Genomic DNA, 24,314 nt, shown 5'->3' with positions numbered 1-24,314 from the left:
AATTATTATTAGTTTAAACAAATAAGCACAAAAAAAGTATTTAAAGTAGTTTTGTTATAGTGTGCACACACACACACATTTTATCCCACAGAACTGCCGCTCACTGGATATTTACAATTTTCTGTAAATCCTACAGATGATTGTAGACCAGCAGTTCAAATATTCAGACCACGCTGTCTGGAACCAACAACCATGCCACGTTCAAAGTTACTTAAATCAACTTTCTTTCCCATTTTGATGCTTAGTTTAAACTTCAGCAGATTGTCTTTACCATATTTACATGCCTAAACGCATTGGGTTTCTGCCATGTGATTGGCTGATTAGATATTTGTATTAATCATATTAATCAATCATTATCCAGTAAACCAGTAATAAATATGTTTAAAAGCTGAACACAATGCTTTATACACAATGCTAAAATCAAAACTGCATCGCTAGTACAAACTTGTCTGAAAGCTTGGAAAAGGCTTTATATTTGGTTTTATAAGTGAACTTTTGTGTCCAAAACAAGAAGTCCAGAAGTCTGGTATAGTCTGTATTATCATGCATCTGGGGAATCGTCAGATTTTACAGCTGAGATTGATTACATTGCTGCAAATGGTTTATATATTATTCAATAACTTTAAGTATGGAAGACTATGTTTAATGAGGATTTGGAAGAGATATATGAGTGGACGTTTGGTTAATTGCAATTTAAATTGCCATATGTTAAGTAGCTGTCTTACATGTGATTAAATACTAAAGATTCTAATTAGAACAAATGAGCAACCGTGATAGTGACGCGATAACATGTCACTAATGTCAGTTTGATGGGGTAGCCTACTTAAAGATGATTTTTTTTCAGTCAAAAAATTATAATTTCACTGTTTAATATTAGAGACAGCTATAAGTTAGCTATATATATATATATATACGAATAATCTGCTTGTCTGCCATTTGTTGGCCAAACCTCACACTCACTCCATTGGTTAAGCCTATGTTGCTGTGTTGGGATGATCATACAAAATCATGCATTTTAAAGCATCAAAGAGTCACAGCTAACTTATAGCTGTCTCTAATATTAAACAGTGAAATTATAATTTTTTGACTGAAAAAAAATGACACATCAAAACACATCGGGCCCTATTTTAACGATCTGAAACGCAAGTGTCAAAGCGCAAAGCGCAAGTAACTTTGTGGGCGGGTCTTGGCGCTGTTGCTATTTTCCCAGCGGGATAAATGACTCTTGCGCCTGGTGCAAATATAAAATGGGTTGGTCTGAAGTAGCTTCATTATTCATAGGTGTGGTTTGGGCGTAACGTGAAATAAACCAATCAGAGCGACATCTCACATTCCCTTTAAGAGCAGGCGCGCTTGTTCTAAAGCGGATTCCTATTATAACGGCGGATTTGCCAGGCGCACGCCAGGAGCCGTTCATAGCCGAGGAGACCGACGTTCTCGTCAGGGACGTTGGGGATGGATCTATCTATCTTTCTATCTATCTATTTATCTTTCGTAATAATGTATGATTTGCAAAAATGATAACTGCTGCGTCTGTGTGTAGATGAGAGAATCAAAGTGTATGCGCGTTGTGCACGCTACATTGATTAAGGCCAAGCATGCACCCTTAAAATAGCATATGAATAACATGCGCAACGCGTCACTGACTTTAAACTGTTTTTTTTTTCGGTCAGTGGCGCAATTGTTTTCTAAACCTGTAAAATAGCATGAGGGAACGTTTGCGCCGGAACACGCCTCCTCTTTGCGCTGAACCGCCCCGGGGAGCGCAAGTGTATTTCTTAGTTAACCGACGTGCTTCTGTGGAGGGAAAAGTCCGCTTTGCGCGGGTGCAAAATAGGAATGATACATGCGTCGGTGTACAAAGTCAATTGCGCTGGGTGCAAGATAGGGCCCATCATCTTTAAGTAGGCTACCCCATCAAACTGACATTAGTGACATGTTATCGCGTCACTATCACGGTTGCTCATTTGTTCTATATATATATATATATTCTATTTTAAATAAATGCTGTTCATTTGAATGTTTTATTCATCACACAATCCTGAAGAAAAAAACAATTATCACTGGTTTCACAAAAATTAGGTGGCAGAAACTGTTTTTAGCATTAATAATAACATACAATAAAATCAGCATATTAGAATTATTTCTGAAGGATTAGTTTTTATTATTTCATATTATTACATAATATTAATCTCAATATTACTGTGTTACTGTATTTTTGATCAAATAAATGCTGCAGTTGTGATCAGAAAAAACTTCTTTCAAAACATCAAAAACTTTACAGACCCCAAACTTTTAAATGGTCGTGTTTGTACTTTTATCTTTTTATTAACGTTTTGTCGTTTTACTTGCTCAGTAGGTTTCAGAGAGTTATTTTAACGTTATCTCCACTGTATAAGATATACACACAAGAGGGTCTGACTTGTGCCTGTTACCATCCCAGTGTGCAGGAGATTTCCCATCGCTTCAGAAACCCATCTCTTCGTCTTCTTTTTCTTAGATAATAGCAGCCGAGAGGAAGACAGTGCAAGAAAAAAGCAGTTCTCAGGGGTAAAGTCTGAATGAGTCAGCCTCACTGTTAAAACAAGCAATTAATATCACAGCGTGGAGTTCTCAGAGGGCCACCACTGCAAACACTGCTGAGCAGGAACATCGTAAAACATGGGGAAAAAAAACTCGACTTCCTTTTATTTTCAAAACGCTGACAGCCTTTCTTAGCGGATAATGTAAAGTTTGAAGGCAAAGGAGCAAAATCAACAAATGGAATTGTTAAATCAACGTCAGCAGCTATAAAGTGTTTTCAAAAAGAGGGAAGTGAAACCTGTGGATTATTATTATTTTTTTATTTTTTTCATAATGATGGGTGAATCAGGATTATAGAAGTCTATTTTAAGTACTTCCACAGGCAAAAAAAGTTTTGGTATCCTTTGAGTACCATGTAAATACAGATTATCAAATACTATCAATGGGTTATGGGCCCACCAAAGTACTTTTCTCTAATGGCTTACAAGCATAAGATAAGATTTCAGATCAAAATGATTTGTATCATAATATTAAGTTTTGCTAGCATTTTTCATCAATGTTATGAAAACTGTATTTTTAAGCCAAGCATTAAAGTCAAAGTTTAATATTGCACTGTAAAAGAAAAAAGTCAGGATCATATATCAGGACTGATGCTAAACGCGTTATAATAATAATTTATTTCTGTTCAAGGACACAAAGAATTTCTCCATAAAAATAGTTTTTGCTGAGTGAAAGCTCTGAAAAGTTTTTCTTTTTATTAAAACATCAATACAATTTAGAATATATAAAGTGATTTCACAGTAATGTGTGCACTGAATGCTCTAAAATAGCATTGGATACAATTTAAGTCTGTCCTTTATACAGCGCAAACACGCTCTCTTTATATGAAATTAGGCTTATTATGGAATAATATTGTAATCAGATTTTTTTGGGTTGGACTTTATTTTACAGTAAATGCACTTACATGTACTTATAGTGTAGTTACACTGTAAACCCGAATAAGTTGGCAAAACTCAAAAAATGTAAAGCAATCAGTTGCCTCAAAATTTTTAAGTTAAGAAATTCAAAGTTTAAGTAAGCAGAACTGGCAGATTTTTATTTTGTACTTATACATTTGAATTGTTCTTAACTTGAAGTGTTTGTGTACACTTATTCATACATTTAACTTACAACTTTCATGTAACCTCAATGTGAACACTTTTATCAGTATAAACTTAGCTAGCTTTAACATTTATTAGTATAAACTTAGCTAGCTTTAACACTTGCTGTATGAGTGCAGCAATATAAAGATTTTATTTGCTCTCAAATCAAACTGCATGCACCACTTGTCACCATGATGGTAACTATCCTAAAACCAACATTAACAGAAATTCTTCTAAATTAGCATAACAAAACATTAATCACTACTAAATCTCCCACTTAACATTAATCTTGCAAAAAAAAAAAATATATATATATATATATATATATTGCACTTAATTTTAGCATTTACTCTCCCTTTCGAGTGCCATCGGCAAAGCATGCTGGGAAATAGACACCCTAGCCAGAGAATGTCTAATAAGGCGAGAAGTTTCACTCTCAGTAAACTTCCGGCTTCTGAACTGGTTGCAGTTCCTCTCTGATTCCATATGAGGGCGCTCACAGGACGAGTGCAGAATGAATGGAGGTCAATGGCGCTATACCCATCAAAATCCACTTTTCTCAGGATTTAATTTTTTGTCTAGTAATTTGAATGTTGTATTCGAAAGGAGATGCAAATAAATTACACACTACTGGGTGTTAGATTTTTTAGTCACTTATTTGCTTTAAAAAGTCTTTTAAAGTGTCAATGACGTCATACACATCACATCGTACGACCAGAGATACTGCTTTACGGCAATCCTTCAGTCACTTTGGTGCTTTCGCGCTCTGCACTTTCTTTTCTCTCGAGGCATCGACAACACAGCTGACACAGGTAAATACACGTGCTAGACGAGTTTTTGTTTTGCTTGTTTCTGGTCCCGCTTTGGATGCCACGATGCCATCAAGCGGTATCTCTGGTCGTAATCAGTCCTTCACTGACCAATCAGCGTTCATTAGCAGAATGCTAGCGTGTTATGGGCAACAACAACTCAACCTGTAAGAAATCGAAAGGACATAAGTACTCGTTCATTCAACTTTCGACCTATAACCCATGTTAAACTTGCAAAACCTACAATCAAATCTGAGATTTCTCAACGGCAATCGGGTGAAAGAGACAAATTTAGCCTTCTAGCCCCATAGACTCCCATTCATTTTGCACTCATGGACGATCGCCCCCAGTGGAACTCTGGTGGAACTACAACCAAAATTTGGTACAATAGGACTTAATAGGGAGTGGGCAGGCTCTCCGTAGACGGGCTCTGCCCTAGCCATTTCAGTTAAACTTAAGTTCGTCTAAATTTAAATAAATAATTTCATAACACTCAAAACAATGAAACAGTTCAGTTTACTTAAATATATCAATTCTGTGAACTTGAAAGAAAATAAAGTGCTAAATACTCATAAAAGTTAATTTGACTGAACTAATAAGTTTAATTTAAGTTTGTCCTTCTCAAACCAATTAATTATTTTGAGCATTAAGTAGTGGCCAACAAGGTAGCCTAAGTACATTGGTTAAGGTTAAGTTTATGATTTGTAAACAAATATATTTTTTGGAGTTTTCATGACATACCAAGCTTACTCGATAGCTCAGCTGGTACAGAATAGTACTAATGATGCAGTGAGCTCGGGTACGAATCCTGTGAAAGACGAGTCACAATAAAAGAGCTCAAAAACAAGCTAAAATGGCATGGTTACGATTGCGTTTTTATGTCACATTTGCTTTTGTTTACACTATCTGGTAGGTTTAGGGTTTAGTGTAGATGTACGTTATTTTTAAATGGATCATTGAGCTTTTAGCGCCACTCACCGGACATTTCAACTCAGAACTATGGTGATACGTACAAACTCCAACGTAATAAAACATCTGGTCCAAAAAATAAAATAAAAATAAACATGCTTTTAGCGCTACTCACTGGACATTTCACTTTGAAACTGTCGTGAACCGTGAAATATGCAATGTATTTTGCGTTTTGCAAAAATGTTGCCACAGGTACGCTTTTCTAATGAGCCTGGGCTGAATATATTAAATGCCGATCGAATGATGGAGAACAGCATTACCCAGGCATATATCCATGATGCACAGCATTTTAAAGAGTGACCCTGGATCGTAGTGGTTAAGTAATGCTGTGTAGTTCAGGTCAGAGCACACTAAGCTGCTGCATCCTCCAAAAATTTGCTCTCAGGCCTGAAATAATTGCGACGTGCAAATAGGTTTTAGGACTAATTTTATGGGCACATTCGCACTGGTTTTTGCATAATTACTGAGTGCTAAAACAACACAGAGAGCGTGTGCTAAGAAACAATGCCATCAGCAGACTCAATTCAGTGAATTTCCCCCTTAGAGTGCTTTTAATAGGAATCTGATTCCTTGAATACATCACAAAGTCATGGAGTTTCTCTTTTACTTTGTCTGGACTGAGGTGCATTTTCTCTAATTGCTTAAATGATGCAATTACGATTGCTTTGAATTGCAATTTCCAAGTGTTTTTATTTTCCATTAGTACTTATTAACATTAATGAGATTCAATATCATTTGTAATGCCATTCAAGCCCAAATGTGGCCTTTAAAAATGATAATTACCTCCTCAGCTTATGCCTCAAATGTGGCTTTAGCCATTTGACCCATATTACCATAATGATTTATGACTGACATTCCAATATCTGTCATTAGAGACCAAACATGTTTTTTATCTCTCCATCCCCTCTAAGCCGTGATGATTCAAAGGATTTACAGTCTCAGATGGCAACCTTTCTTCCAAAAGATCTTGCAGTATTGTTCATTGAGCTTTATTTCTTTGTGTTCTGACCTCGCCCTTACGCTCGTCCATTGTTTTTTCTTTCTTGTTTGTCTTGTTTGTGTGTGTGAAAAGATTAAAGATTAAGAAGAAAGAAAAGCCAGAGAGAGAGAGAGAGAGAGAGAGTCAGTTGAATTTCTAAATTCAAAATGTGATTTGTTTTATTATCTGGCCAAATATAAATGAGGTGAAATTAAAGACAAGTCCCAGCAAATGTATTATTTTAACTGGTGTTTTCTCACTGTTGTCATCTTTGAGAGGAAAGCACAAAGCACATATATCTAAACGACACTCGCAGCAGTCTAACCAGTTTTTTTTTAAGCCATTTTAAACTTCTTTTGACCACTAAGCGAAGAATGATCAAGCACTTTGCCGTGAGCATTTCGGGGGCTTGAGTGCTGGGAAAAGTAAAGCTTTTATGAAAGGAAGACAAAGATAACAAGTAGGAATATTCCACATGATATTGAAGAAAATACAGCATAAAATCCAAGCATGTTAATAAATCTCAGCACATTTCAAGAGCCTTTCTTTTGCTATGACTTCCCTATATTAGCCTATATTGGCCTTTTTTGGGGGAAAAAAAAAGTTGCCAGCCTCCGCCAGCATTTTTGATCATTTTAGAAAAGTTTCCAGAATATTTTGTTGAATGAAAATCTGACCATGCAATATATCTAAAGAAATAACCTCAGCTTTTAAACAAAATAGTTTTATTCTAGCTTCATGCATTCTTTTTTTTTTTTCTTTTTTTTAGCACTTGAATTTGGGTGTTTCATAAAAAAAGCAACATTTTGAGCAAAAAGCTGGAAAAAAAGAATGCGTTTTCGTCAAAGACTACATCTAGATCGGATTCAGAACGATTATCAAAACATTGATGGAGTAGATTGAGTCCATCAACACCCACAAAGATTGCACAGTCCTATAGCTCGTCCTGGGTCAACATTTCATTCAGTAACATTGGACAGTTTTGATTTATATGCTGTTTAATGTTGATGATCGCGTTATTTTACATATGCATCTGCGTACATATGCTATCGCTTGTTTCTGCTGCTTTTTCGCACGTGTTTTGATCCAGAGATTCATTACTCTTTCAAAAGATATGCCATAGCGCCCCCCTACCGCATAACAGTTAAAACACGGAGAGCCGGAAATTTCCGTCAATGGCGGGGAAAGAGCTAATAGGTTTAATATGCGTGTTTATGATACATTTGTTCCTTGTCATCTTTATATGTTCATTCAGTCATCATTCTTCCTTAACTTCTTTTGCTCTTTAGTCTTTTTGAACTCTTAGGGCCCTATCTTACACCCGCAAGTGTTTTTTGCTAGTTTCAGTCCGACGCAGTTTTCATTTTCACGTCCTGCGCCACGTTGTTTAAATAGCAAATGCATTTGCGCCCATTTGTGCGCCCATGGGTCTGAAAACGAGGTGTGTTCTGGCGCATTGTTGGCGTGTTGCTATTTCGAGGCAACAGAAATAGACTCATTTTTTTTGTTATTTAATGAGCGCGTTAGTAATGTGTGCCTATAAGCGGGTCCACAATGCTTTACACTCTGCTTATTAAACACACAGGGATGCACAGCAGCACACAAACATGCCAAATATTTAAAATAAAAGGATTACAATGTACAATGCTATTATTGTGTACATAAAGATGCGGTGGAATCCGGCTTGTCCCGTAGATTGTCTGCTTTTACCTCGTGCACTAGCGGTTCTGTTTGCACTCTGGAGACACATTCGGTCTTTCCACTATCAAACTCCGTCAGGTAAATAGCGAATCTGCCATGGCGCGAGCACAACTGGCATTTAAAGGGAATGGGAGATAAGATTCTGATTGGTTTAACGCACGTAAATCCCACAACACACCCATTACTCATTATAGGGACAACCCTTTTAGACCATGCGCATGGCGCGCCATCCATTTTTCCCATCGTTAAACTGGCAAAAGTGGATTCGGACACGCCCTAAGTGAACTTGTGCTGTGCGCTTTAGACCATGTGCAATTTTAAAGGGTTAGTTCACCCAAAAATGAAAATTCTGTCAGTAATTACTCACCCTCATGTTGTTCCAACCCCGTAAGACCTTCGTTCATCTTCGGAACACAAATTAAGATATTTGAGGCTCACTCCTCCATAGACTTGTAGGTGACCGAAACTTGCTGGCCCAGAAAATGAATTAAAGAGATCGTTAATATAATTCAAGTGACTACAGTGGCTCAATCTTGAGTATATCAAGCGACGAGAATACTTTTTGTGCGCAAAAACAAACAAAAATAACGACTTTATTCCACTATTCATTTCCTTCTATCTGGGCCTCGAGTTAGTTCACGTAGTGTTTTTGCGCAGCGCGTCTGTGTTACACGTCACCACGTAGGCTCACTATTGGCCGACGCTGGTCATGTGTGTGATGCGTGTGACGCACAACACAGACGCGCTGCGCAAAAACACTACGTAAACTAACTCGAGGCCCAGAGAGAAGGAAATGAATAGTGGAATAAAGTCGTTATTTTTGTTTGTTTTTGCGCACAAAAAGTATTCTCGTCGCTTGATATACTTAAAGGGTTACATCAGGATTTAGCATTAAGCTTTGTATTAGTAGAAAACCTGTAGTATTTTCGAATTACCATGCTTTCCACCCTCATATGACCCTGAGACAAGAGATTTATGTATTTTTTGTCTGGAAAAAATCCTCCGATGACGCAAAAATCGTCATTTTGCGTCATCTGAGGATTTTCTGGACAGAGGCTAAAGACTACAGGCAGTAGATGGCATTGTTCCACATGTTTTCAGCCCGTCCATACAGGGTGGGATCTCACTCACAGAATGTACACACAGTCAGCCTTTCTTTGGAAGCTAAGCTAGCAAGCTCTTGTTCTGTGGAGAAAGCTGAATAGTAGGAGAAAGCTGAGTAAGTAACCATCCTCCTTTTCCCGGACTTGTCCGGCGGGCGAGATCGTTCAAAATGTCCGGGATTCAGCTTTTGCTTTCTGCGGTCGCCATTCATTGTTGTTTACATACATGCACACCTTTCAATCTAACTGAATTCATTCCGATTGGTGAATTTGAATGTAGTGTTTACATGAACGCTAAACAAGTGATCGGTTGATGTGCGTTTTACCATTGCTAAGAAAAATTCCCGCTCCTCCGTGAGAGATGCGATACCCGGCGCATCTCAGTAATCTCGCCACCGGCCTCGCACCGTTCTCCCGCGGCCGTCAGCCTCGTCCTGCTCGCCACAGTAAACATGATGAATGGCGACTGTAGAACGCAAAAGCCGAATCCCGGACATTTTAGACGATCTCTAAATCCCTCGCAAACTCATCACGTAGGCTAGCTTTGTTGTTTTCAACAACTGCGCAGTGCGCACTCTTACCGGTAGGCGTGGCCTCCTAAGGCAGCGAAGCAAGTGCATTCTGGGAGTTGTTGTCTTTCATCCACATAAGCCAAAAATACATTTTCTGGCTTTTCTCAGTCTAGAAAGCTCCAAATTCAAAAATTTCTTCACATTTCTTCTACTTAAATGACCTATTTTAAATACACATTCATCTTCCCAGAGGTGAAGTATCCCTTTAAGATTGAGCCACTGTAGTCACTTGGATTATATTAACGATCTCTTTAATACATTTTCTGGGCCAGCAAGTTTCGGTCACCTAGAAGTCTATGGAGGAGTGAGCCAGCTCTCTGATTTCATCAAAAATATCTTAATTTGTGTTCCGAAGATGAACGAAGGTCTTACGGGGTTGGAACAACATGAGGGTGAGTAATTACTGACAGAATTTTCATTTTTGGGTGAACTAACCCTTTAATATACTTCAATGTAAATAAGCTTATTATCTGTCAACCTTATCTCTCTTCCCTGTGTGAGGGTACTTGTCTGAGTGTTGATTTTGCCTTTTTAAACACACCGTAGTGACCTTTCATATTAGAGTGTGTGGGTCTATGAATGAGATAACCAGTAATTAACCTGGCAGCGGAGAGAGAAGTATGGGTAAATGTGTATGGGTAATCCTGGCTGGTGATGTGTCCTTGTTATTGAGCCCAAGAACAGATGTACTGAGATGAGAGATATCTAACGATAACACTCAGGTGTTAATCACTTTGGTGTTATACTGACAATCAGTGAGATGGTGGGTGTATAATGTAAAATTGTAGGCTACTGTGAAAAATGTATGAAAAGTTTCTTTTGGAATTTGCAGAGAAAATGATCCACACATTTGTGTTATGTAACTCATGCATTTGGACTGTATGACATACTATGCAGTGCAGTATCTACACGATCTGAAATGCTTGTAATGCACTCAAACCTCAGTTAATAAGAAAATCATGGTTTTATTGTTAAAGATATACGGCGACCCATTTGGATCTAGTTTTACTTTAGCTCCTCTATTATCATATGTCAAAACAAGATTTCTCACAAGATTTCACAAGAAGTCACAAGAGATTCGACCGCAGTGGAATCATTTATCAACATATTTTCATTGTGTTCATTTTTCAAAACAGATTAGTTTTGCTCATATCCAGAAATATCCCTCGCTTTTAGTGGTGATTGTTAAAGCTCTATTATTTTTCATACTTATGGATTGAGGACTTAATTTCCTCCTGTTATCTGCCAATAAATGTCTGGGTCACATTTCACACCAAAATCAAAATCAAATCAAAATAAATAATATTTTGCCAAAAGAAAATTAAGCCTATTTTAGGAAAATTAAGATTTTTTTTTTTCATTGTGTCATTTACATTACAATTAACCATGTCCTTCTCCAATTGTCATAGGCCTACTGTCAGTAAACATGCAATTCATATCATAGAAATTTTAAAAAATGTTTTGATCCTACTATTATATTAACTAGCTCTCTCACTGTCAAAATAAAATCAGATTTTTTTCTGTTATTTACAATCAGTCAGCACTTTATCATGTTAACAATTGTAATAGCCTAGAGGCAGAGGAAGAACAGGAGACAATGATGTGATGATTAAGAATTGATTAGAAATTTTATTTTACAGTACAGTACACGTCTGTGTGCATTTATTAGAATTACGATTAAGAATGCATGGTTAAAATTACAATGCAAAAAAAGTCCTGATTCAAGACACACACACACACACACACACACACACACACACACACACACACACACACACACACACACGCACGCACACATGCACACAATAATAATCACAACAGATCACATCATTTATGCAGCTTTAGAAGGTTTGGTGTGTCTATCCAGGACCTTTAGTCTTCTTTTGAGCTCCTGTTTTTCAGAAGGGCTTTTCCTGAAATGTTCTCCTGGAGTAAGCCAAAAGATATAAAACATTAAACTATGGCTTGAATATGTTTTCTAATTGGCTGTAAAGTGTCTCTGTGGATCCTATACACCAACGTGCAGATAATTCATCTGTTCAGATCAGTGATAGAGGCAAAATAGAGGCATGTTTTACATGGTCAAAGGAGCACTCTAGAATGACTGACAGATAAACTCTGGATTCCACCTTTCTTAAATGGGGTACAAAAAATAGGTCCATTTCAATCAGTACATATTATTTGAAAGCATTTTCAATCAGCTTTGTAACTGGCTTTATGTAGAGCCACTAGGCAGGCCAGAAGGTCAAATTCCTTCTCTGAAGATAGTGAAATAATTGCTTTGGCAAATTCCAAAGTTCTGGAACGGGGCAATGCTGCGATGGGGGAATCATTACATTGTCAAAGCAGATAAAAGAAGCCTATTTAGGTCGAATTCCCCATGGTGGACTATCAGAGAGACCCCGACACGCCTACCTTACTGTTGAAGGTATTGGAAAAAAGAAAGAAAAAGAGGGCTTCTTATTCGGCCAGTGATTTTCATTTAGATTAGTGCTGCATTTTATTCAGGAGTGAAGTGTCTCTCTGAATCTCTCCCTGTCTGTGAGGAAGGTGCTGTCATAATGGTTCACCTCCTCTATCTGTAGACATTTTATTATGTACGCTTGTTAATAAAACAGTGTTTTTTCTCCAAAGGAAGCAGCTGTTTTTGTGTTTGTGTATAGTAGTCATCTAATATCAGAGTTCAAAACAAGACTTTAAATTAAAGTTTAGTTCCCTTTCAGTTTGGTCACGTTCGACTGCTGCTTTGGGGAAATTAAACAGAGAAAAAATTTAAGCTACCAAAAGACACTGCGGATCGTCTCAGTTACGTATGTCTACGACGTAGTCGGACGTACCGTACTGACTGGGAACACGCTTAGGGAGCCTGTCATCTTCGAGTATTGATAAAACGAGCCAATGCACATTGGCGTGCGAGCTTTGCATCTCACGCTCTGCCCCGCAGCGCGGGTATAAATACGGAAGTGGGTGCACGCACCATTTGTCTTTTGCTTCGGAGCCGATCGGTTTTCATGTCGATGTCTCTGAAGAGTGTTGATTTTTTCAACGAGCGAGTGTGTCTGTGCTTCTTCTGGAAGTCTCTCCCGGTGCTAGTGTTTCTACAGCGCAAGTGCAGTGGTGGTCGCGAGCCTTCTGAGCTCTCAACTGCTGCTGTGTTTGTTTGTCTGACAGTCGGTTGGGGGCCAAGAAAGTGAGTGCTTCACTGGTACAGGCTGCACCATTCCTGTCAGTGTTGCCACGATCATTCCCCTGTGTGCTCCGACACTGATGCTATTCCAAACTTCCTGAAATAGCAACACGGGTGCGTTTGCGTCTTTTTCAAGATGTCATTCCACCCGTGCATTTCTGGATGCGGTCGTTCCCTGTCCCCCTCTGACGGTCACAATAGTTGTATCGCATGTTTGGGCTTACAGCACGCTGAAGCAGCTTTTATGGATAGTTCATATTGCGGGAACATGACAATCGTGGTATTGAGATTGAGACTCGCCTTCATGTGTGAAGGTGGAGTCCCCAATACCATGACCCGCTCTCGGGCGCCGTGTGGGATGGGTGATCAGAGGATCATATTGATGGCTTCCCCGCCCAGTAACAATCCCTGTGGGCCCCTCACTCCTCTATCACACCGCAGCCGGTGGAGCCCCCCGTTGAGCGGGCTGGTTCCTCTGTAATGGACCAACCAGCCATTTCATTCAGGCCCCTCCAGAGGACAGGATGCTGATTGTAACATGGGAGAGTGAGCTGAGCTCTGGAGATGACGACTCGGCTGCGTTATCCACTTCAGGGAGTGTAACGTTGCCAAAGCCAGATTCAGAGATCTCAGCTATGCTGAAACGGGCCGCCGAGGCGGTCGAGCTTGTGTGGAATCCTGCACCGTGTCCCGAACCGTCTCGTTGGATGATTGGTCGTGGATGGCACCTTTCTCTGCCAGAAACTGCCTGAGTAGCTCCTCCCCCCTCTCTACCCTTGACGGAGGAGCGGTGAAGGGTTATGAGGCTATCCCTCCAGTGGAGAAGTCTGTCACGATGCACATGTGTCCGACGGCCGCTACCTCTTGGAAGGGGGATCCTCGTCTCCCCTCTAAATCCTGTGAGTTCTCGTCCATTCTTATGGGCAGAGCTTACAAACCCTGTGGGCAAGCCGCTTCCTCCCTGCATGCCATGGTGTTGCTACAGGTTCATCAGGCCAAGGCACTCATGGACATGCACGATGGTAGACTAGACCGTGCGCTCATAGGTGAACTCCGCACTGCAACTGACCTCACTCTGCGGGGCACGAGCGTTGTGACGTGCGCGATCGGTCTGGCGATGTCCACCTTAGTGGTCCAGGAGCAGGTGGGCTGTTCGGCGACGCGGTGGAGAACTGCGCCCAACAGTTATCTGCCCCCCAGGTGCAGACGGAGGTCATCCAGCACATCCTGCCCTGGCGGCCCGCTGCTGCCTCCACCTCACCGCCGGTGGAAGTTCCTCCACCAGCTTGTCACCGCAGGCATCCCCTTGCTGCCGCTTCCGCTCCTGCTAGGCCACCACAGCAGCCTCCAACCAGGCCTCAGCATGGAGCCACCTGCAGACAGGCCGCCCAGCCTGTCTCAGATGCTGCCAAACCAGGTGGTAAGAGTAAGACCAAGCGTCCCTGAGATAGGCCACCCAGGGATGGGAGGACGAGCTCTTCAGATGGTTACCGTTCCGCCGCTGGCTCCCCGGAGTGCCAGCGGTACCCGAATTGTCAAAAGAGAAAATTCCAGACTGCCCCAGCTGCCTCACCCCAACAGTGTATCTGCTTCCTAGGCATTGACACAGTGTGCCTCATTGACAGATGTTGTAGAGCTGTGGGTTGGGCGACACCAACAGGTATAATACGTGTCGAGCCGGTTGCTTCCCATGTGCTTCCCTCACAAAGAAGCCAGTTACACTGTAAGCCCTGTTCGAAGTGTCGGCTTGCTGCGCCATTCCCCTCCTATGGACCAGATACGTGCGCCATTCTTGCTACAGTAGAGTTCCTCTTTAGCCGAACCCTGTTGAGTTCCTCCATACCCTTCAGGAATGGACGTGGCAGAGTGTCTGATGCCAGGCCTATCACTCGTATGCACTGGTGGAACCTGTGCTAGGCTGGGTCCATATGTTGTGATCCGTACAGCAATCCCATATGTGTATTCCTCCACAGTACGGCTCCCTGCAGCGAGCCCTTGTCTTACCCTTACCCTCTGCCGTCTCTGTCCGGTGAGTCTTACCCTTGTTAAAGGCTGGAGCCACCTCAATGACATTCCATATGTTGTACTGCCTGGTAAAATGCCCAGTCTATATGTGTATCCTCCACATGTTACCTCCCTTCGGGGCAGGATGTGGCTTTTGCTGTGTCTTCCTTTCCTCGGAAATGGCACGCTTTCCCAGTGTTGTCCAAGTCTGACTGAGTGGGTCTTGCGGAACAGCAGTGACTTCCCTGGCCTAAGCCCTCTCCTATCTCCACCTCAATAATGCGGGGGGTCAGGAGGCTTTTGTCTAGGCACTGGAAGGTGGCAGCACTAGTGGCGTTTTAATGGGGATCCCATACAGTACGGTAAGTCCGACTACGTCGAACGTGACCAAACTGAAAGGGAACGTCTCGGTTACGTATTTAAAAAAAAGAGGGAATGGAGACGTAGTCCCGTCACCACTATTGCTGGATCACCGCTGACTCCGGGCTCTGCTCGGCTCCTCAGCGGAAAAAAAATGGTGTGTGCATCCACTTCCAAATTTATATGGGGCGGAGCGTGAGATGCAAAGCTTGCACGCCAATGTGCATTGGCTCGTTTTATCAATACTCGAAGATGACAGGCTTCCTAAGCGTGATCCCAATCAGTACGGTACGTCCGACTACATCTCCGTTCCCACCTTCAGGGAACGAGGGTTACATACGTAACCGAGACGTTCCGCACTGTAAATTTTTTTCTCTGTTTCATTTCCCCAAAGCAGCAAATGAACCCCTTAGTTATTATCGGTGTACTGTAAGTGGGTATGCAATTATTTTGTTTTATTCCTCTTTTTTTTTTTTTTTTTTTATGAATCAACTCTCCCTAATTTATTCTAATTACATTTGATATCAATGACATTTATTTTCCTCAGATTATTGTCTTATTTTAATCAGATGAAGAAAATCAATATTTCTAATGAATGAAAACTTCATTTTTAAGTTCTTACTATTCATGTTGTTTAATATCCGAGGGTCATCTGTGCCTCGCATTATATGCATTCAAACATCTGTCATGATCAGTAGGCAAACCTCTTTCTGAAATAGCGCACTGAACGCAAATGTGGTTTAGCACTAATCTGACTTTTTTCATCTTTTTCCTTGACAAGCAGTTGAATACAGACTGATTAAAAAAATTAAAAAAAAGATTCATAATGAAATACTATTTGTCAGGTAAAAAAAAAAAAAAGCCCAAGAACACGTTTTGAAGCTCCGTGTGCATGGTTAAACCGGTGTCTCCTCTTTTCCCTCCAGTCATTTTTGGCTTGATCTACAGATCTAATAAAACAAGACAGATGTTCATAAAAGCCAGAAAGCATTTTTTTTTTTTATTGTCTAATAGCTGCAAGGTTAACTATGCCACCAGAGGAAACAGGCTTTTGTGTGTGGGACACAAAAGGAAATATCTAACACAATGTCCAACTGTTCCTGGTCCCCATTCAGTTTTTGAACAAATAGCAGAAAATATATGATGTTAAATATATTTTGTGTTCAATGCGAGAAAGCATTTCATATGGGTTTGGAACAACATAAGAGTCAGTAAGCAAGAACAGTGTTCATTTGAACTATTGCATTAAGTTCAGTTCTCTCCTGCTGGGTGCATCTTATGATGAAGCCATTGAAGGTATTTATTACTGCTGAAAAAGCATACAGATATTTAACTGTCTTTGTGCTCCAGATCACTTGAAGTCCTTGTGCATCTAACTGAAGTAGCTATAATGCTACAAAGTAGCTATAGATTTCTGCTCTTCAGAAAACTTAGCCCATGTTTAGTCATGTTACATCCAATCGAGAACATCTTGAATGAGTAAATATCACCTTAAAGATTTAAAGATTCAGTTCCTTTAATTATTCTTTATATAATTTCCAAGCTCTTTGTGCAGAGATAGATGTTACAAAATTGTAAATATTGTTATACACAAAAAATAGCCACTGCTGCGTTTCATTTTGATAGATATGTCTTCATCTTCTCCATTCCCACTCTGAGTTCTGGTTCCACCTGTCATCTAAACCTCATGTGTCTAGCTTGCGTCCTTCACTATCAGCTTTGAGAAAAGAAAATGGCCCAGGGGTGAGCCCTGAGGAACGTTTAGTGTTTATTTTGAAATTGTTGCTCCTTCCGTTACAATACTGCTGCTCACAGAGTGGGAATCATCATTGTCATAGACATAAAGATGCGTGGGGACTCTGCGTAAGTCACCTTTCCATTCCCGTTTTTTGTACTCTTTCTCTCTGGTCCCATTTACCCTGGTGTTTACATTCTTCTCAAGCAATCCAATCACAATTGGTCTGTTCTAAATACAGATTTAAAAAGGGTCCAAAACATTTTTGCGATCCAGTCACTCATACCACTTTCAGGTAGTCAGGGAAATCATACATGACGCAAATACAGACTATTTTGATTTCACTCACTGTAACACCAGGTGTAAATATGACCTTTCTTTCTGTCTGCCTGACTCTTTCTACACTGCATTTTCTCATTACTTCATTTCACTTTACAGTATGTCATATTCCAATCTGTTTTTCATTCTTGTAATTTTTGTAACTCCGGGCTTGTTGCAGCAAGTTTAGAATGGCCTTTGTCAATGGTTTTGCAGGATTTTTACTTTCATGATGAGTTGTATTAGATTAGAGTACCTGTCACATTGATCATCTAACTGAGAAGTTGTGGGTTTTATTTCCCAATTTAACTGTGCATATACATAAGCTGTTTGTGTCACACTATTGCATGTTTGTCTCTACACTGGACTTCAAAATGTAGTATTGTAAACAGAAACAGAAGAAAAATGGATTAGTGGCATCAGACACCGGAAACAATATACTTTATAATATTAAACTTGCAGGGTAGAGGTGGAAGATAAAGCTAATTCTTCAGCTTTTTTGATGACTTTTCAATGTGTAAATATTTATGTTTTTGATCAGCATTTTTCTTCTGAGGTTTGCACTCTTGTTCACAGGACATTGAAGAATCATTTATCAAATCTGATGAAATGCTTTTAAAGAGTTAGTTCACCCCCCCAATTTTTTATTATGTAATCAAATGTACAATCTCAAGTCCTTTCAACCCCATGAGACTTCCGTTTATCTTCGAAACACAAATTAAGATATTTTTATTTTGATGATCATATGATTACTTTTAGGATGTCCTCATCAAATTTGGTGGAATAAGCAACCCGATCTCCTGGCACTGTGTATCTATTGCACGAGTTCATGCTTTCATTTGGTGTGCTCTTTATATGCAGAAATCCTCTTTAACGTACACTTTCTGCGTGCATCCGATACGCAATATCCATTTAAATTTCATTTTTTTAATTTTTATCAATACAGTAAGTAGAATTATTAGTAGTATTCTTCTTGATTTTGCTTGCAAAATTTTAGTTTAAGAAAGAAAATGAGAGCATAGCTGAAAATTTTAATTTTACTCACCCGCACTTGTGCCTCCAAAGCTTTTTGATTTTATTTCTCCTCTAGTTGAAGTCAGGAGATATTTACCTGATTTCTGTTCCACTTGCCACTCTTGCCATTGGATATGAATACTGATCTGAGCAACTTTTTATCGGATTTGAGATGGGCAGTTCCATCGAGCAAAAACTGAAAAAGTCAAGTTGTGCTCACTGCAGAGTCAAATGACGTCCAGCTCCACCTCTCTGGATGTCTAACGGGGTGGAGGGATAGACTTGTGGGTAGGGGTAGGGTTAGCTCCACCTGTTGGGCCCAAATTACATTCACTTCTCCTCGCTGGAAATCTAGCGAGGGGGAGCTAGACGTAAACTCCACCCATTTGCTCTGCAGTGAGTAGCTTTTTGAAAAAGTTCTCAGCAGGTTTGAAGTGGATATATTACTAGTAACGGAAATGATCTGGACATTTACAGCCAAGGTTCCTGTTCATTCACGCTGTATGGAAGGAACTTTCTGGAAGGCGAGTCTTTTTGGACGAACCACGCCAATTGAGCCATTTCATTGGTTTTGCATTTTACGAAGTATTTTCAAAATGTAAGCTTTACAGAAAATGTTGCTGTGGTTTCTGAGACTGAATTTTGGATGTTTAACTAAAATAAATTATGGGTAGGTTTAGGGAAAGGTTTAGGGTGAGGTTTAGGAAAAGATTTATAAAGCTGTGTGTATTTCAAATTTTGCTAAATGAATGGACAGATACAATTTTAAATACTATAGAGATTGATAATACTTTTCTTAAATCTAACTTTCAATTGGAGGGGCAGAAATATCTCAGATTTCAAAAAAAAAAAAAAAAATTGTATTTCGAAGATGAATGGGTTTGGAATGACATGGGGGTGAACAATTGGGTGAAATATCCCTTTGATTTCAGTCAAATCTTTAAGAAATTCACTGTGTTGCTTAATTGTATATAATCTGTAAAATCATCTTAAATACATAATTTATATATTTATATTTTCTAATATTTTTAGAGTGTATTGTATTATTTTTATATACTGTATGAATACATGTTTTGGAAAAAAATTGCTGGATAGTGTTTCATTACCATTTAACGTTCTTTCACATGACTCACATCAGGGCTTCAACACAAGTGTCATGTCCACAAGAAAAATGTTGCAGATATGTTACTATGTATTAAGTTGCATAGAATGTTAATTTGTGTGTATACGTGATCTGCCAACCCGATCTCACGGCAATTTGTACGTATTTTACGAGGTGGCTAATTCGTACGAATTCATACGACCTCACTCGTATGACTTCGTATGATCTTTGCTGAATCGTAATTATTTTACGAGTTGCCCAATTCATATGAATTCGTACAAGTGACCTACCCCTGACCACACCTCTAAACCTACCCTTCACTGGTGTTTAGACAAATCGTACGAATTAGCCACCTCGTACTCACTAGTACGAATTTGTACAAATCGGTTGTGAGATAGCGTTGGATCTGCCTTGTGTTGTACACAACTTCAGTGCGAATCATGTGAAAGGAACTTTACGTTGTCATATCAGTGTATCTTCCACTGGTTGCTTAAATTTGCTTGTTTCCACAGAACTCTGGGAACGAAGAGCTACCGAACCCAGCTGACTATGTGAGCTGCCATCCCCCGGGCAACCAGGAACAATTTGTTGAACCTCCGCCTCCTTCTTCCTACCCCCCTGTTACCTTCCTTCCCCAGATCCCTTATACCCAGCACCCTACCAACACCCCCATGTACACCTTCCAGCCCAATGCCGCCCCTCCTGCCCCCCGACCCCCATTTAACTTCCCCAAAGAGCAGTCCGTGTAAACCCATGATCCTCCGAGCTGGGAGACGCTCCTGTGACAGCTCCGTTCCCCTTCCCATACAGGATAGCTATTACGAGTCACACCTGGAGAGAACAACACTTCCTTCCTCTTTACTGTTGTCCTGCGCTGGCCACATCAGGATGCGGGCGGTCTCTCGGAACAATGAATAAAAGTGTCAGTAGTTTGTGGACCGTAAACCGTGTGTGTTGTGCACTGCATGTTTCACTATGAGGCTGTGGTTAGGTTCCCTTAGTCTTGTGCAGTAATTTTAGAAACACCGCACCACAACTCTACACCCTCCCTCCTCTCACAACAACACACCTCACTTCTCCTGAACACAGGGTATCAGCCTTCGCTTTTCCTCTCTTAGACCTTACCTTCCTTTATTTCAATTCTGCCAAGTGTCCATTTACAGTATTTCAAGAAATAATCACCCGAAAATGCTCTCATTACTTATGCACGCTCATATTTCAAAGTGTATATGCTGATATATTTTTTCGTGGAACCCAAAAGATGAATTTTTCAAAGTACAGTTCAAAGTAATCATGGCTGTCAGGCTCCAAAAATGACAACAAACTCCATAGAAGTACCATCAACGTCATATGGAGTTTTATACTCTTTTTAACTCTTTCCCCGCCATTGATGTAATTTTCGGGCTTTTCGCGGTTTCACTGTTAAGGTAGGGGGCACTATTACACATTTTCTGAAAGAGTAGAGAATCTCCAGATCAAAACAGAGAAGAAAAAAAAAGAAAAGGAGCAGAAACAACTGATAAAAAGCATTGGTTATGCACGTTGTCGTCTTTTCTCCGCTTTTTGTTCAAAGTGTGTTTTTTTTTTTTTTTTTTATGAAAATTACAGTCAAGTGTTGATAGAAAAAAATGCATGAAGCTAGACAACTAGACAAAGAATGCATGAAGCTAGATTTATTTATTTATTATTATTATTATTATTTTTAAAGCAGATGCTCTTTTCTTTCTTTGCATGTTTATATATATATACAACAAAATATTCTGGGGGCCATTACATTTTTGTGAAAATTCTCAAAAACGCTGGCGGTGGCTGTCAATTTATGTATTTATTTGTAAATGCTGGCAGGGAAAGAGTTAATGTTATGTTTTGTTTTGTTTTTGTTCATTTTGGAGCGTGTATGGAAAAGGGTTGTTCGAACAATATTTAAAAGTCCTCCAAACTCCATAGAGGTGGCCCAGTTTTATGGTACTTTTATGTTGTTGTTTTTTGTCACTTTTGGAGCTTGTACACTCTTAAAAATAAAGGTTCTTTGTTGACCTTGGAGGTTCCATGAAGAACCTTTAACATCCATGGAACCTTAACATTGCACAAGAGGGTCTTTAGATTTTTCAAATGTTATTTTAGGAGCTGAATACTAAAAGGTTTTTAAGGGAACCAAAAGTGTTTTTTTTAATGGCATCGCTGTGATTTTGGAACCTTCGTTTTTAAGACAGCATAGAAAAGAGCTGCGTGAACAATATTTAAAAGGTCTCTTTTTGTGCTCCACTAAAAAAAAAAAAAAAAAAAATTCCATACGGGTTTGAAATGACATGAGGTTGCATGAATAATGATAGAACTGTTTCTTTAACTTTGTGTCACCTTTTTTGGTTTCTTTTTGGTTGTTTTGATTAATCAATTGTAACTCTTTCATTTATCAGATTATATTTGCTTGCTTCTTGTTGTACATGCTTGAGTTGAGTGACTGTTAAAGTATAACATTTTATTTATCTCATGATATTTTGTCAAAACTATGACATGGCACAACATCCCTACAGTGATTCTGCTGCAACAGCATTATATGGGTAAATTGGCAGTGCCGTCTTTCTCGAAGATATCTGAATAGTATCAAAACAATATTTAGTTATTATAATCTGAAATGTGAATGTTCCCACTTCTCTAAACAAAAAAAATGAAAGGGCTCTATTTCACTTCCTCTCATGAGATATCATCTGACACAACGTCACAGGTAAAACTTCATTTTTGCTGACATAAACACTTTCATCTCATTTTGCTCGTAGTTACCAAAGAAATAGAGCATTCTATATTTGCTTCCACACAAATGTTTACATTTGGTATTATCAAAGATTTAGAGATAAACGGATACTTTTCATCAGGCCACTCATTTCAAGCGATCCAGAAAATCATAACCTTCATGTATCAGTTTGTTTCTTTGAAGGCTCGTTGTGAAAAGACAAAGCGTTTTATTTCCGTTGCTGCTGTATTTATATGTGTAGGTTGTCCTTGAAAATGCATGCGATTACATGCAGTCCACCTCTTTCATTTTTCATCATCTCTGAATAGTCAGAATGCTTTTTGTTTAAAACTACTATAAATGTACCATTTCATTTCACTGGTTGACCTACACAAAACTTTTTCAGGGACAATCCACAACTTTCATCCTTATTAAGCTATTTTTGAAAGAAAAGCATATGTTGATGTATTTTTTTAGAGAACGATCCTCAATATGCCGTTACCTTCTAGAGCATATTTAGCGTCACATTCAGTCCTGAATCCTACGAAGAACCGATGCAAATCACTGCTGCCCTCTTTACAACCTCAGCCAGACCTCTGTAAGGAATGAGATCATCTGACAAGAATGACGCTCATGTTGTCAGGCCATGTCTAATGTATATGCTGGAGAAGAAAAAAAAAATTTGTGCTCAATGTTTGTGCTCAATGTGAAAGTTACAAGTGATAAAAGAGAAACCCTTAGAGTTGTTCGGGGTTGGTTTTAAAAATGTATCTTTTGCAGTGGTTTATGGGCTAGGTTACAATATGTGAAGCTACCTACTGTGCACACCTTTACGTCTGGCATTGATTTCTGTGTGTGTACTAGTGTAGCATTAGAATCATCTGTGGTTCCTGGGTCGCATTGCTGGAAAGAAATCCCTGTCCCCATGTCACATATTTTCCATTATTGCTGCCACATGTATTATTAATATTAACATTTTCAACACTGAAGATCATGCATTATTTGCCTGTCCTACAATCTTTGTTGTCCTACTGCCTCAGATAATATGAAATTGTTTTTCTTTTCTTTTGAAATTGTGATATTATTTGACTTAATTTCTATGTTTGCAATCCTGCCGAGTTTGTTTTATACACGTGAGCTGTAGCTTTTTTTGTTAATATTTTCTAATACATGCGATGTATACAATATATCTTCATGTTTGTAAAAGGAAAATCATCGTCTGAGTCATCGTGAACACATGAACTCAATCATTGTATGTGTCACTGCTAGTTATTATTCCATATGTGAAGCATTTTGACTTTTTTGTCTTTTTTACATGGGGATTATGTTTGATGTAAAAATGAACTTTATGTACCAGATGTGTGAAACAAAAATCATGCAGATGAACATTAAACCTCACAAAATCGAAATAATGTCCTTGTTTTGAAATATATATGATATGTATATTTCACTAAACTGCAAGATATATTATGTACAATGTACATGTGCAAAAAGGCACATTTTTGTCAGAATAAGGTTGTTTTAAAGCACTTAATTACATTTTCCGATTTTCGTGATATAATCTAAAGTGAGAACTATTTATGGTTATGTTGTTAACAAAGCATTATCTTTATATATGAGCTCATTAAACAATAATAATTTGTTAATTACAGTGACAATGAATGAACTCACTGTTTGTATATAGTCTATTAATGTATTAACTACAGTTTATAAACTATGAATTACTAAATTAATAGTTTGCAAATCATTTGTAAATACTTATTAGTATTAGTAGAGTGTCTGCTTAATGTCTACTAACTCTTTATTGTGATGCTCCTCCAACAGACATTCTACTGACTATAAGTAACTTTGCAACTACATGTCAACTTATCCTAACCCTAATCCTACCAGTCTACTAATACTCTACTAACACTCTAATGAGAGTTAGTAGACATGTAGGTGCGATGCTACTTATAGTCAACAGAATGTGTTAAAGGGACCATCAAAATAAAGTGAAACCTTAATGTCTAGTAAAGGTTGGTTTAAAGCACTTAATTAATTACATTTTCCCATTTTCCGTAACCTA

General features: G+C 39.0%; 1 protein-coding gene across 4 annotated transcripts in view; it reads left to right on the top strand.

Moving 5' to 3' along the window:
* nectin1b (nectin cell adhesion molecule 1b) overlaps nt 1-20,995 on the top strand; it is a 253,867-nt gene extending 232,872 nt beyond the window's left edge. For all 4 annotated transcript variants that reach the window (XM_084408894.1, XM_084408890.1, XM_084408892.1 and 1 more), the window contains one exon: nt 20,031-20,995. In XM_084408894.1, coding sequence (XP_084265020.1) covers nt 20,031-20,267 — 237 coding nt within the window. In that variant the 3' untranslated portion in view covers nt 20,268-20,995. The remainder of the gene's footprint in view (nt 1-20,030) is intronic.
* The last annotated feature ends 3,319 nt before the right edge of the window (nt 20,996-24,314 follow it).

The sequence above is a fragment of the Rutilus rutilus genome, assembly GCF_951802725.1.
Source record: "Rutilus rutilus genome assembly, chromosome: 5".
Taxonomy (NCBI): domain Eukaryota; kingdom Metazoa; phylum Chordata; class Actinopteri; order Cypriniformes; family Leuciscidae; genus Rutilus; species Rutilus rutilus.
The sequence above is the reverse complement of the archived record's forward strand: the minus strand, read 5'-3'. Positions and strand labels throughout refer to the sequence as shown.